At 36.9% G+C, this 13,358-nt stretch overlaps 1 protein-coding gene across 1 annotated transcript; it reads right to left on the bottom strand.

Annotated features, from left to right (window-relative positions):
• Positions 1-1,748: 1,748 nt before the first annotated feature.
• Positions 1,749-10,977, bottom strand: ypel3 (yippee-like 3). The gene is made up of 5 exons (XM_057861210.1): positions 10,635-10,977; positions 7,071-7,189; positions 6,673-6,716; positions 6,116-6,224; positions 1,749-2,903 (listed from the first exon to the last, which is right to left on the bottom strand). The coding sequence occupies exons 2-5, from the start codon at positions 7,185-7,187 to the stop codon at positions 2,814-2,816; spliced, it is 360 nt and encodes a 119-aa protein (XP_057717193.1). The 5' UTR covers positions 7,188-7,189; positions 10,635-10,977; the 3' UTR covers positions 1,749-2,813.
• Positions 10,978-13,358: the final 2,381 nt, after the last annotated feature.

Raw genomic sequence — 13,358 nt, 5'->3', positions numbered from 1 at the left:
TTATGAATGGTTTTAAATGTTGTTGGTAAATTGTACCGTTTTCATATAGTGGTATATTCTGCTGCAAGTGCATTACCTGCAGTCCTGACACCAGTTTCAGTTTGGAATTGCCTACTACTTTTTAAGTTACAAAGTTGAATTACTTAAGAATCACAAAAACCACAAATCTATGATATAGTAAAATAAAAATAATCGTAATTGTTGTATAAACTTCCAAATGTTTATGCAAATGGACTTTTTCTATGTAATGTATATTGTATGTAATGGCCAGTCTCATTTGCAGAACCTTCATGTTATGGAGATATTGAAATACTTTTGTTCTTCTTAATGTTAGAAATAGTCAATTTACTTTACTCAAATACTCTTCAAATAAATACCGTATCAGCCACAGTTCACCACACATTATTCCCTTTTTCATTAATATTTTCTATTTCCAATTTTGACTTACTTCAGTTAAATATATATACAGTATAGCGGAAAACACAGACAAGGCTGAAAAAGCAGTTTCTGCTCTTGCACCCCTCTTTAAAATAAACTGCTGTATTTTAAGCCAAAAGAACTGTTGTGTTTGATAGAACAATATGTCTATATGCTGCCATAGCAGTTTCTTGGCGCATTAAGACCCCGAACCATTTTTAATTAGTCCGTTTTACCCTGGAGGCCCCCGTTTACAGACGTCGCGCAACCGGGTTCGTTTCAACCCCACCATAAAAAGAAGCGAAGTAATTATATTTATTATTCGAAATGTCTATCATTTGTAGCTTAGAATCATTAATTGATGTCTAATATTTAGTTAAAAAAAAAAAAAAAAACTTTAAAAAATTATTCACTCGCATATTTTAAACTTTTAAACCACTTACGTCACAATGAAAAAAGTGTCTTTAAATAAGACACGGATACCTACCTCATAACTATCGCTTGATTGTATTTCTTTTTGTTACTGTCGCATTTTCCCAAATATTTTAGATGATAATCGATTCAAAGAAAATTGGAAAAAAAGATCATTTAAAATGGTAAATATATGAAAATATCGACCACTCCTGGATGTCTGTGATTTCTGCATTGCGAACCTTGTTATATTACTACGTTTCACCCATAAAATCTCCCAAAAATCCGGCTGTGGCCATTCACAGTTGTGTCTTGACACTTGGTGATACATGCTATACAGTTTTTGGATTGAAAAGAGGTAAGTACGCAATAATATCTCGGTATAATCATGGCGTCTTTAATTATGCTCTATCATGCTCTCACCTCTAGTTAGGGTTTTGCCGTTTATTTATTTATTTATTTTTTAAATGCCCTCCTGTTCAAAAATTTTCATCCCCCAGAAAATTGAGATTTTAAGCTTTCCAATGATGTATCACACATGCATACAGGACAGTTTTGAAATTTGGTCAAATTGGGGGTCTCAGAGCGGAACTTAAAGCCACCTGAGTGTTTTCCACCATATATATTAACACATTACAAGATGATTTTAGTCTGACAGCCTGTTGGTAATACATCGAGAAGGTTCTGGATTCTAGTCAGCAATGTGGCTTCTCATTGGCCAAAATGTGCAAGCTAGTTTCATCTGGTATCTACCTATTGAGGCTAAAATGAATGTCTATATTTGGCACCTTTGTATCCGACTGATCCATTGTGTTGTGCACTGCTAAACCCAGTAGATAATAAATGTATTTTATAGAGAACTTGATTCATTAATTTTCTCAAATTACATTTTTAAAAGCTAAGAAAGGCTGCAACACACATTACAGAAGCACTGTATTTTAATGAAAGATCCGAATAAAATACTTTAATGATCAGAAGCAAACAATAAAAAAATGAAATCACCATAAATATGCTACATGATTCTAATCACACATTGCTCCAACAAGATAGGGTAAATTGAGCTATTTAAAAAAGGGGGCCTCATTGTTACAGTACACACAAACATAAAAAGCTCTAAAATGTTGTAAAGTAATAGATGTCCTAATTATGCAGGTAAAACTCCAGGCATACACTGCAATCAAAAACTTGAAATTCAGTTCCTGGGAGGACACCTTTACTGAAAATCTAATGATTGAATTCCAATATCTGACACCTACCAGAGAGCCAGTTCTATTATTGTCTCACCCAGACTAACTAAATATGTGCTCTTTGGCCTCCTAAGTTCCCCACAGAGCTGAATGAGCAAGTCCTCACGCACACTCGCATACTTCCAAGCAGTAGTTCAGCTTTAAAATCACCTGCAGGAAATGTGTCTGGGCATGATTATAATTCACCAAGTTGTATACTTTTCAGATACTGAAGTCACTCATCTTTCGATAAAAACTTTTTAAAAATTGAGACAAAAAAGCACAATCTGAATCTCGTCCAGATATATGTAAATTGTCATTGTAAACCTTTTTGTGTGTATATGCAGGGGGCAACATTGGCAATGCAAGAATTTCATTATTGTTTTGACTTGCACTTACCTAACCAGTCTTGCTAATTGATCACTGATAAGAGGTTCATCAAACCAACACGTCTAAAAGTCCCATCTCCACACACATGCCTGTGAGTTATTCCACACACACACACCCTACAGTCATTCACACCTGGCCCAAGCACAGCTAGCAGTTGGGATTGCATTATCAGAAACCTTTTTGTGACTGCTGGAAAACAGGAAGAAAGGAGGAAGATAAGGCATCACATGCTATTCATGGCAAAGCCGTAGAGTGAAAGTGTGGCACAGCGATGGCTGAAACGCGGGATGAGGAAGCTACACAAGAACCCTGCTAAGACGAGGGGATGCAACTTGGAAAAAGTCATGGAGAACAATGAAGATTTCCCGCTCAGTCCCAGCCGTTGTCTTTTATCATGTGGGACAGCTCAATGATGAACTTCCCTTCCTTGTACTTCTGACTCAGTTCAAAGGCTTGTTCCTGTGAAAACATGATGCTTGACGTCAAGAACAAAACAATTCCAATATTTACCAATTCCAACTCATCTAAGTACCACAGTATCAAAGGAAGAACAATTGAAATCTGAAACATTTTGAAATGTAGGCCAAACTATTCATACAGAATGCGCGTGTCTTTAAAAATAAATAAGGTGTGATGAAAACTTTATTGGTAGAGGTGTCTGATCAAAGCATATTAAATTGATATTGAATAATATCGATTTTGGGCAAATATGCATGTTGCCTTCAAAGTGAATGTAGAAGCCTGCCTTTGTACAAGGGCTTGTCACCGCTTTAACGCAGCAGTTATATATATTGACAATTCGATGTCTCCCATTTAAGATGCTTTGGATTTGTTATGTGAACAGACCATTTGCATTCATGGTGCAAAAATTGATTGTTTGAATGAAATGATTGAAAAATAGTGAATTATAAGATCAAATAGTGGAGCAATTTAGGCACTTTTTCCATAGGTTCAGTTGGACTTGTTATCTTATTTTTCACAGAATGTTTACTTGGAAAACCTTGAAGTTGTCACGTTCATCATGATTAAAACATTCAGTGGGGCACCACAATACACTTAGCCAAAATATGTTATGTCCACGTCCGCATATTTCAGTATCGGTTTAATATAGGTATCAGATTTTTTGAGTTGGACAATATCGGGATATCGGTTAAAAAGGCATTATCAGGCAACTCCATTTATTGGTTTACCGTCTTTAACCTCAATGAGTTCATTTGCCCTCTGCCATTCAAAATGAATTGGATGTCTAACGCCATCAATGGCAGCCAAGGTGTTAAATTAAACACTATTCTAGTGGAAAATGTTGGAAGCAAACGGTTGGTTCCTTTTTTAAACAAAACGGTAACATCTTTTTTAAATGATACATCGACTCTTGGCCGGAGCATATCGATAACCTATTTGGATACAAAGTAGCTCGATATATCACCCAGTGTTGTTTTCGTCAACGATGATGAAAATATTTCGTCAATGAACAGTTTTTTCACGACGATGACGCGCTGAAAACGCGTCTTGAGACTGAGAGACTTAAACATATCGAGATGGATGCCAGTTGTCATCTGACGACAAGAGAATGAGATTAAATTTCGCCTTAGTTTCGGTCAGAAATTCACATTGTGTGATTATTCTCTTATTGTATGTGTAGTAAGCATGCATTTAGCAGTGTTTGGTCATGTAACTCATGTGACATACTGCGCCTCCTCCACCGACCCACACACATGCTTACTCACTGGCTGGTAAGTAAGCCTGTGCCCATTCCAGGTTCCTTTTGTGAAACATGTGTTAAGTGCAGCTTGGTAAGTTTTGCTTTCTTATTTTGGCTTGATATGCCATGTTGGTTTAGCCTTTAAAAGGTCTGTGCTGAGTAATCACACACTAAATTTACAGCGTTAGCATGGCGTTTGCGTTAGCATTTAGCTTGGTGACTCAGTGTCTTCTTAAACTCTTGAAAAACATTTTAAATACAGTTTGGGGCGTCCAGGTGTGTTTAATTAATTGCAAAAATTGTGCTGTTTTCCTGCTGAGTGTGTATTATCATCATGAAAATGGTGATATCCTTGTACACTCTACAGTTACGTGCTCGTCTGTCATGTTCATTCGAAATGGTTGGAAACCTTTTATTCATTTATTCATTCATGGACTAAAACTTTTTAAGTTTATAGATGAAAAAAATTTGAGAATTGTCGACTAAAACTAGGGGAAATTTGAATTTTTGTTGACTAAAACATGACGAAGACGAACAGACTTTGAAATGACTAAAATATGTCCAAGACTAATAAGTATTTTCGTCCAAAAGGCTAGGATGAAAATTAAAATGGCTGCCAAAAAAATAGTCATATCATAAGGGTGTAACGGTACATGTATTTGTATTGAACCGTTTCAGTACGTGGTGCTCGGTTCGGAACGGAGGCGTACCGAACGAGTTTCTGACATAATGTAACCCTTACTTTTCGAAGCTGGGAGTCAATCGGGTTACAGTTTCTTTGTGTCGATTATATTTACTCCGTCTTCTTTACTATAATGAGGTACAACACGGTAGGACAGTATAACCCAGAAACATCAACGGCGCGACAACGACAACGTGGCCGCCCGCGAGAACGCAGTGAAACGCGGGCGTTAAAGTCAATCAGCCAATGCACACCAGTCGCAGTGCGGCCGCATGTTAAACGCGTCCCAGAAGCAGCTCAACACGACGCACGTGAAAAGAACGACAGAGTTTATTATTTGACGCGAGACGCGACCCTCCTGCGTCAATACTACTACCGGTAGCTATGATCGGGCAGACTGGAAGTCACTCGTGTAAAAATACAATGCATCCGGTCGATTTTCAAACTAATATGCAATCGTAACCCACTTTTTGAGTCCATCAGATCTTTTGATTGGTAGATCGGGGCACAGTTCACTTTGCTTTGTTGATTTACTGCTGTCTTCTCTGCTATAATAATAACCAACACGGCCCCGTGTTCAATACAAAACCCTCCTACCACAACAAAACAAGTAGGAACTAATATTCACATAGGAACTAAAGGTATACAACATAAAATATACAATATAAATGAATACTACATCACATTTGCAAAATATAAACACATAAAATAAATAACAGCCCATTTAAATAAATTGAAATGAGCTAAAATACCTGAAATTAAATAATAAGACTAATACACAGATCCTGCTTACACAATTACATTTATTAAATTCTGTGTGGCGCTTTAACTTGAGAAAATCCACCAATAATGCTTTTGAAAACCGTTCATATGAAAAAACAATGATTCATTGAGGCATTTCATTTGTAAAATGCATGTTAAAATCTTTGTCATTGGGATTGCTTTTCTCTTTAGCACAGGACTTCTTTTTTCTTCTTTCTTACAGAAAGAAAGCTGACCAATACGCGGGGTCTGAAAGGCAAATTGTCGTTGGATTATCTTTAAATACCCACTACTTTTTGAGCAGCAGCTTTGTATAGGCTAATGTTCCTATTGTTGAAAGCATAAAAGTGTGTAATAAACAACTAGCGCATTTATATTTTGCATTTTGTTTTCTTACTGTACCGAAAATGAACCGAACCGTGACCTCAAAATCGAGGTACGTACCGAACTGAGATTTTTGTGTACCGTTACACCCCTATGATATCAGTAAATAGATATATTGTCACACCCCTAATGCACACTTACATATTTCCAGCCCAGAGTGGTGTGACAGTTTTCACAATAGATGTCAGCCACTGCATGAAGTCCCGTGAGCAGCAGCCTTTCCTCCGCGGGACCACAGCCAATGTTTACCCTGAAAGTTATCAAATGGCAAACAGATGTCCTCATTTGCTGCATAAAACAGTCATGCTTGGCAGGCATTGAATCTATGACATGTTTCAGGGTTGAATAAATTAACACTACAACTAGATAGACTTTGCTATTTCCAGCTATTATGACGCAGCATCAGGTTAGAGCCAGTGTATCACTGACCTACTAACCCAACAGATGGACAGCTGACACCCAACTTCAAGGTCCACTCGAGAGTAAATCAAATTATCTATGTACTATCAGGTTTCTGTCAACATGTCTGATACTGGGAAACTGTCTAACCTACAAGTGGACTACTTCAAACATAATGTGCAGGGTAAAGAAACTAATAATTAAATCTATAACTTTTATACGGAATTTGTATTTGTACTGGCGATCAATTTAAGGTTAACAATGTCATTACAAAGTGAAATTGTAATCAAAATACTCACACAGAGTTGAAGAGGTAAGCTCTGCCTTGACTACCTTGGAAAGACTAGGAAACAAAAAGAAGAAGAATAACTATGAAAATATTTCCAGACTATCTTGGAACCCATCCAGATTTTGAATGTTTTGTGTCAGTACAATTTTACCAGTTTAACCTGTGTTAATCTCTCTTACAGTAAGTAATAGTCAAGTGACTATTTATACTTGATTTTGTTAATGCAGCAGTTTGTGTGGCCTTTTTTCTCAATTTAATCCATTGTTTAAATTTCACCCTAGTTTTTCTGCATGTTGTTTACATGCACACAAGTTCAGTGGAAAAGTTTCAAAGGATAGTTCTTCACTTGCGTGTGAGAACGCACCAACCACGTGAAGTGACAAATACAACAAAAGGATGGCATCTGACCTTGGAGATTAGATCATCATGGTTAGCCAGATGGGCGCGGCAGTGCACACAGCTGTAGCGGCGGTGGCAGGAGTCCAGGTAAGCCTGGAATGTCTTAGCTTTTGTCAGCTTCACCATGTCTGAGGAAGGAAAGAAGTTGCCATATTGTTCTCGTTTAGAAGGAAATGTTTTATCGTATTAACTAAGGGTATAACTGTTTGTCTGGATGTATTGAACCAGTTCAATATTGCACGTTCAGTTTGGTTCACTTGCTTAATTAAAACGTCATGTTTTATGAACTCAGTGTAATTTATTTGAAATATCACCAATAATTTAGTTACACAAGTTCTATAGTTTCCATTTTTAAAAATAAAATCATTCTAAGTATTAATTTTCCTGCCATTTTTTGTCCTGAAAATTAATCGAACCAAACCGAAGTGACATTTTAGTGTACCGTTACACCCCTAGTATTTACCAGTGATTTCAAACCGGGACGGTGTGGCACATTCGTGTGCTCTGAGTCAACAAGTAACTTTCTCTTTTTCCATTTATCGTGTCAGATAAGAGCTGAATTGTTTTAAGTAAATTAGCACAGGTTACCATTCTTTCAGTATTCACAGTCATACCTTTTGTGAAGTTTCTGTTTCGTGCTGTGGCATGAGATTTTTCTAATTCAAATCGGTGGTTCGGCAGAGATGGTTAAATAAAGGTCAGGAAACCCAGCATTAGTGTGTTGTGGGAAATTATCCAATTTTACTTAATTAGTCTGACTAGAAATCAAGGACGTAGGTTTGCATAGGGACGGTAGGGACAAGACACTAGCAACTTTTCAGGATGCTTAAATTGTTCCCACCAACTTCCACCACTTCCCCTGTTTTAATTGTTGTAATTCACCCCATCATTATTAAATGAATTATTTTCATTATTTTCAGACTTACATGTACCTCTTTTCACTTGCTAAATGTGCCTATCCATTTTTTTCCTCCTAAGCGAACATTTAATTGGCTAATGACTTGGACAACAGACACCCACAAATCAGATATTAAAGATATTAGAGATATTAGAAGTTTTTTTCAGCCAGCAGCAGTCACTGAAAGAAATGTAAAAATATGTCAATATTGTGGCAGTGGGGAACACACCACTAATATTGCTACTGAAAGTCTGACCTGCATCAGAGTTAGGATAACATTCAACTGTGTGAACTTGCTAACCTGCAAAACTCGAGTATGTAGCTGCTTAAAGACCTTTATGCGTTTTCTACTGTTTAGGCCAATTAAACTGTGAGAAAGGTAGTCAACAGAGTTTTACCGCTTTCTCCCCAATTTTACTTTTAATTTTATTTATGTGGTTTATTTAGTTTATTTTTAGTTTAGTTATTTGGTTTATTTCGTTTATTTAGTTTTTTAAATTTAGTTTAAATTTATTTATTTATTAAAGCAGCCCACAGGAGCGTTCTTTTTTTTTGTTAGTATTTTTTTTTTTTTTTTTTTTAGTTTGGTTGTGCTTGTGGACAACAGCAGTAGTTTACCTGAAAAACCGCTCAATTTTTTTTTTCATACAAAGAAGATTTTCAGTTATATTAAATTTCTTTATTCAGACAATGTTGAGTGGTATTAAGACAAATGTTTATTTTTTTGCATTCCTGGATAGTTAATAGATGATTAACAAGTTTGTGTTTATTGTGAATGTTAATATAATTTATATTCAAATAATGCAAGTAAAATTTGCTTATAAAATCTGAATTTTTTTTCTGGAGGTTTTCAAAATGCTTCTTTCGTAATTTTTTGGAACAAAGGTTTGAATTGAACGGTGTAGGCTGAACCAATAAACATAAAAGTTAGTATAAGTCAATACAGATTTATTTTGCAGTGATCATTAAGAATGTCCCATCCCCAGCAAAAAGTGTACATGCAGGTTATTTACGCTATGCCATATTGTCCCTACCAATGTTGAGACCAAACCTACGCCCTTAATAGAAATAGAACTACACTAGAAATACAGTGGTACCTCTACATACGACGTTAATTCGTTCCAGGACCTTGTTTGTAAGTCGAAATGGACGTATGTTGAGCAGAATTTTTACATAAAAATACATAATTCCATTAATTTGTTCCACAACCCAAAAATCTACACTAAATCCTTAATAAATACTGCTGGTACTATTACAAACGGCAATTACACATAGCAAGACAAATAAATTACAAATAAAAAATGGTATAATATAGTAATAATAATTCCTGTAATGATGTAACGAATCGGGTTCTAATGTGGCGGACGTTTTTGCTGTACCTGAACGCACCGCACCCGAGAGCGGTGAGCTTGAGACACTTCAACACTTTTAATGTTTTCTTGAGAACACCGTCAACTTTGGCGGTCAGGAGGAGTTTTGTGTTGAATAAGCTGTGAAATAAATTATAAAAACGTGACGAATCTGGCGATTTCTTTGGCGATGTTACCTCAATTATAATTGCCATCTTAATTTATAAAGACTGGCGAACGGTGGTCGGAGGAGGACCGTGGAGATGTATTGTTGAGCCAGTTCACTGATGCGCATCCCACGCTCATATTTTTCTAGAATTTGCATCTTCACTTAGAACTTAGGTAAGTGTCACCTTTTTCCTTGTTTCACCACCTGTACCAACCTTTTTGAAACCTGTGTTGATTTCCCACACAAGAAAATCCCCCTTGCGTTCGTCTGCGGTGCTGTCATGTCGTCGTGTAGAAACAAATAGAGTCAAATTTTACGTTGGATGTCGAAAAGATCGTGTGTCGAAGCGATCGTATGTCGAGGTACCACTCACTGTAATGTTTTTCGCCTGAGAGCATAAAAGAATGAATGCTTCATTTTACATGAGAAAAATAATCCAAAAAAAAAGCTGACAATGTAATTTTGCCCACTATGCCAGCGTCATACAGTGACAGGCAGAACAATTAAATGCTTTTCTAGAAAGGACTTAAATCCCCTGCGTATCAAACTTTTAGGGGGACATTTTTCTTATATGGTATGCCATTAGACGTTTCTAAAGTAAGGTGTGGATTGGTACAATAAATTTTATGAAACACAGGTATAAATCAAGCATTAGAAACTTGTTGTGGAAGTTCAGTACTATGAAACAAAATTCGAACTGATCTCTGCTAGATTTTGAGTTTCACATTTGCAGAGCATAAATCAAGGATCACTATCTGCTGCAATCGGGAAAAAATGCCAACAATTATCTTGGTTAAATAAAATAAGACTGTTTTTGTCATAACGACAAGCTCAGTCCGAGCACGTACAGTATGGCCACAGATTCTTAAATCACTCAAGGAAGAGTTATGTCCGGACATGTCATGACATCCTTTCTTCTTCACCACTGAAAACAGCTTGGAAAACGAATAGTCGACTTTTCGACTTAAAATTAAACTAGAAACACACAATAAATGTTAGACATGACACTGGCTCCGAAACAAAAACATTTGAAATAGCTCAACACCATCAGCTCGGACCTAGCCTGCTGTGTTAGCATGCTGGCTAGCTGCTCACTGTCACAACATTGCAGCAGCTCAGATACGCACTGCAGCTTGTTCCCGCGTTTAGCCACTTACCTCCTGATGTCAGGACGCTTCCCTGTCTACACACGGTGAATTGCTGCTACTGACAGATGAAAAAAAGATACACTAATACGATCCGAAGCGCCGAGGCTCACAGTATGCAACAGTCGATCACGCGTTTACGTCTTGCACAAAAAATACAATAAAGACAGCTTCTGCTTTTGACACGCGTTGCCGCGTTCCTTTGTAGGACGGTTTCTCCCCAAAATATTTCTCCGTTGAAAAGACAGCGAAATTCGAAAAAGCTGGCAGTTTGTCAGGTTCGTGACTAATTGCTGCGCGGACGGATGAAATATGTGGTTTGTTTATGAAAACACACTTAGGGGGGAAGTCTGAAGCACATGGGAGGGCAAAACAAAAGGTATGGACCAATAGGAGCTGTGGAATTTGTTTTAGAATGTGGGTCAACCAATCAGATTAGACTTCACGTGAGCTCGTTCGTACTGTTCCCAAAGCAATGGCTTATCGTTTCCTGCTTCTAGTTGGGAATCAGAACAATACTTTACTGTACTATTTTTAATACCACTCCCACCCTATTCTTCCACATATTAATGTAATGTGTATCTTAGTGTTTAAAATATTTTGATTAGAATAGGATTTATATTGCTTTGCAATGTTAAATCTTTGGCAGATGTGGGTAGAGTAGCCAAAATTTTCACTTAAGTAAGAGCAGCATTACTTCAAAATAATGTTACTCCAGTAAAACTAATCCAAAAAAATGTACTGAAGTAAAAAAGTATTTGGTGAAAAGAATACTGAAGTAATGCGTAACATTGTGAGTAACTGTTTACAATGTTAGATAAAAAAAGGTTGTTGTTTTTTTTTCTCAGCACAAAATTATCTATATGAACTTTGCTATATTGTACTATAAGCTATTACACAACCACATTAAGCCCCAAAAAATACAACAACAAAAAACATTGAATCCTGGCGAGAGATAAAAAAAAATTACAGAAATTAACCATTATTCGGCCAAAGAGCATGAGTGCCCTCAAGTGGAGAAAATAGTTCTGTGTTTAAATAATTGAATAGTGAAATGTTCTATCATAATTCCTATTAAGAAATGAAAATGATCGTATGTCTGATTTTCCTTGGTCAATCGGTGCCAAATAAAACTTGGGAGAGAGGTTAGAAATCTGTGCTTTCGAGTCATGTTGAGGGCAGCACTCTATGATAAATATGTAAGTTTTCATGCTGCTATAAAAACACCACATGATTGAACAGGCCGGTGTGATCATAGAACGGCAAGCTTGAGTCTGATTGGTATAATGGAGTCATGTGATTATTGTTGTGACGTCTCATTTGTGAAATTGGTAGAGGTACTGTTGGCATTGCTGGCAAAAAAAAAAAGCAAAATCTAATATTTAGAATAAAGAAGAAAAATGTAACGACTAGTGTAGCCCAAAGTAGCGGAGTAAGAGTAGCGTTTCTTCTTCACCAATCTACTCAAGTAAAAGTAAAACGTATGGCGTGGTATAACTACACTTAGAAGTACAATTTTCTCAAAAAGTCGCTCAAGTACATGTAACTGAGTAACTGTAACGTGTTACTACCCACCTCGGCTTTTTGGCTGCCATTGACTGCAAGTGACGTCCAATCCATTCGACTGAGTCGCTGTATCAATAGCGGTGTCATTCCGGAATTGGTTGATGTTTTACGTCCAACCCATCAAATTTTAAATAATTTATATGCAAAATATTAAAATGGAAATTTACTTGTCCTGAAACATAATCTAAAAGTTATATATACACTTAGAAGAAATAATCATTATAGTGTTGCAGCGATACAATTTTTTTGGCTCCCAGTAAAAAAAAAATATATATATATATATATATACATACAGTATATTTATCTATGGCGGAAAACACTCAGGTGACTTGAAGTTCCGCTCTGAGACCCCCAGTTTGGCCAAATTTCAAAATTGCCCTATATGCATGGTTGGAAAGCTTAAAATCTCAATTTTCTGGGGGAAGAAAATTTTGAACAGGAAGGCATAAAAAAAAAAAAAAAAAAAAAAAAAAAAACCTTTTTTTAAACCCCTAAACCGTAACTCGAGGTGAGGGCATGAGAGAGCATCATTATAGACGCCATGAATTTAACGAGATATCATCGCGTATTTACCATATTTCGATCCAAAAACTCTGTGTCGCCCATGGGTGTCCAAACTTGTCCGCAAGGGCCGCTGTGGGTCCTACCAATCGAGCACAGACAGTTTAACCCAGGGGTCCCCAACCTTTTTTGCACCACGGACCGGTGTGATTTGTGTCTTGTTTTTCACGGACCGGTGTTTTGACAAATTTTGCAACCCATCAAAAACTGCAACTATGCGGTTCTGCGCATGCGCGTAACGTTAACAATGGCCGCAACAGCAGTGATTTCAAAGTAAACACTACAAACTTTCTTTAAAGGAAGGATTATTAACTTACGTTTGATCGTGGATGGACAAAAGTTCTCCTCAGACGCATCCTGCCATGTTAGCTGCACACCGCTAGCTCACCATTAACGCATTCGCCGTGTCGTTTAGCATTAATTTAGAAGCCCGCTTCACAAAGATACGATGTTGGAAATTGTAGCAAGATTTTCAGTGTTCTCGTAGAGCTGTCAGGATATTATATTTACAAAACAAGATGTACTGCTTGCAGTCCAATCAATGGATTTCTACGACGACGTTCTAATCTATACTGGAGTGTTATATCTAGAGTTGACAGGGATATTGAT

Source organism: Corythoichthys intestinalis, chromosome 16 (assembly GCF_030265065.1).
Source record: "Corythoichthys intestinalis isolate RoL2023-P3 chromosome 16, ASM3026506v1, whole genome shotgun sequence".
Classification (NCBI taxonomy): Eukaryota; Metazoa; Chordata; class Actinopteri; order Syngnathiformes; family Syngnathidae; genus Corythoichthys; species Corythoichthys intestinalis.
Note: the sequence above shows the minus strand (reverse complement) of the source record. Positions and strands in the feature narration are given on the sequence as shown.

Excerpts from the sequence above, each read along its gene's own strand:
- ypel3 (XM_057861210.1), bottom strand. The coding sequence starts at position 7,187 with ATGGTGAAGCTGACAAAAGCTAAGACATTCCAGGCTTACCTGGACTCC. Across the intron at positions 6,717-7,070 it reads ATGATGATCTAATCTCCAAG|TCTTTCCAAGGTAGTCAAGG; the intron begins GTCAGATGCCAT and ends TTTGTTTCCTAG. Across the intron at positions 2,904-6,115 it reads CCACTCTGGGCTGGAAATAT|GAACAAGCCTTTGAACTGAG; the intron begins GTAAGTGTGCAT and ends ATGTTTTCACAG.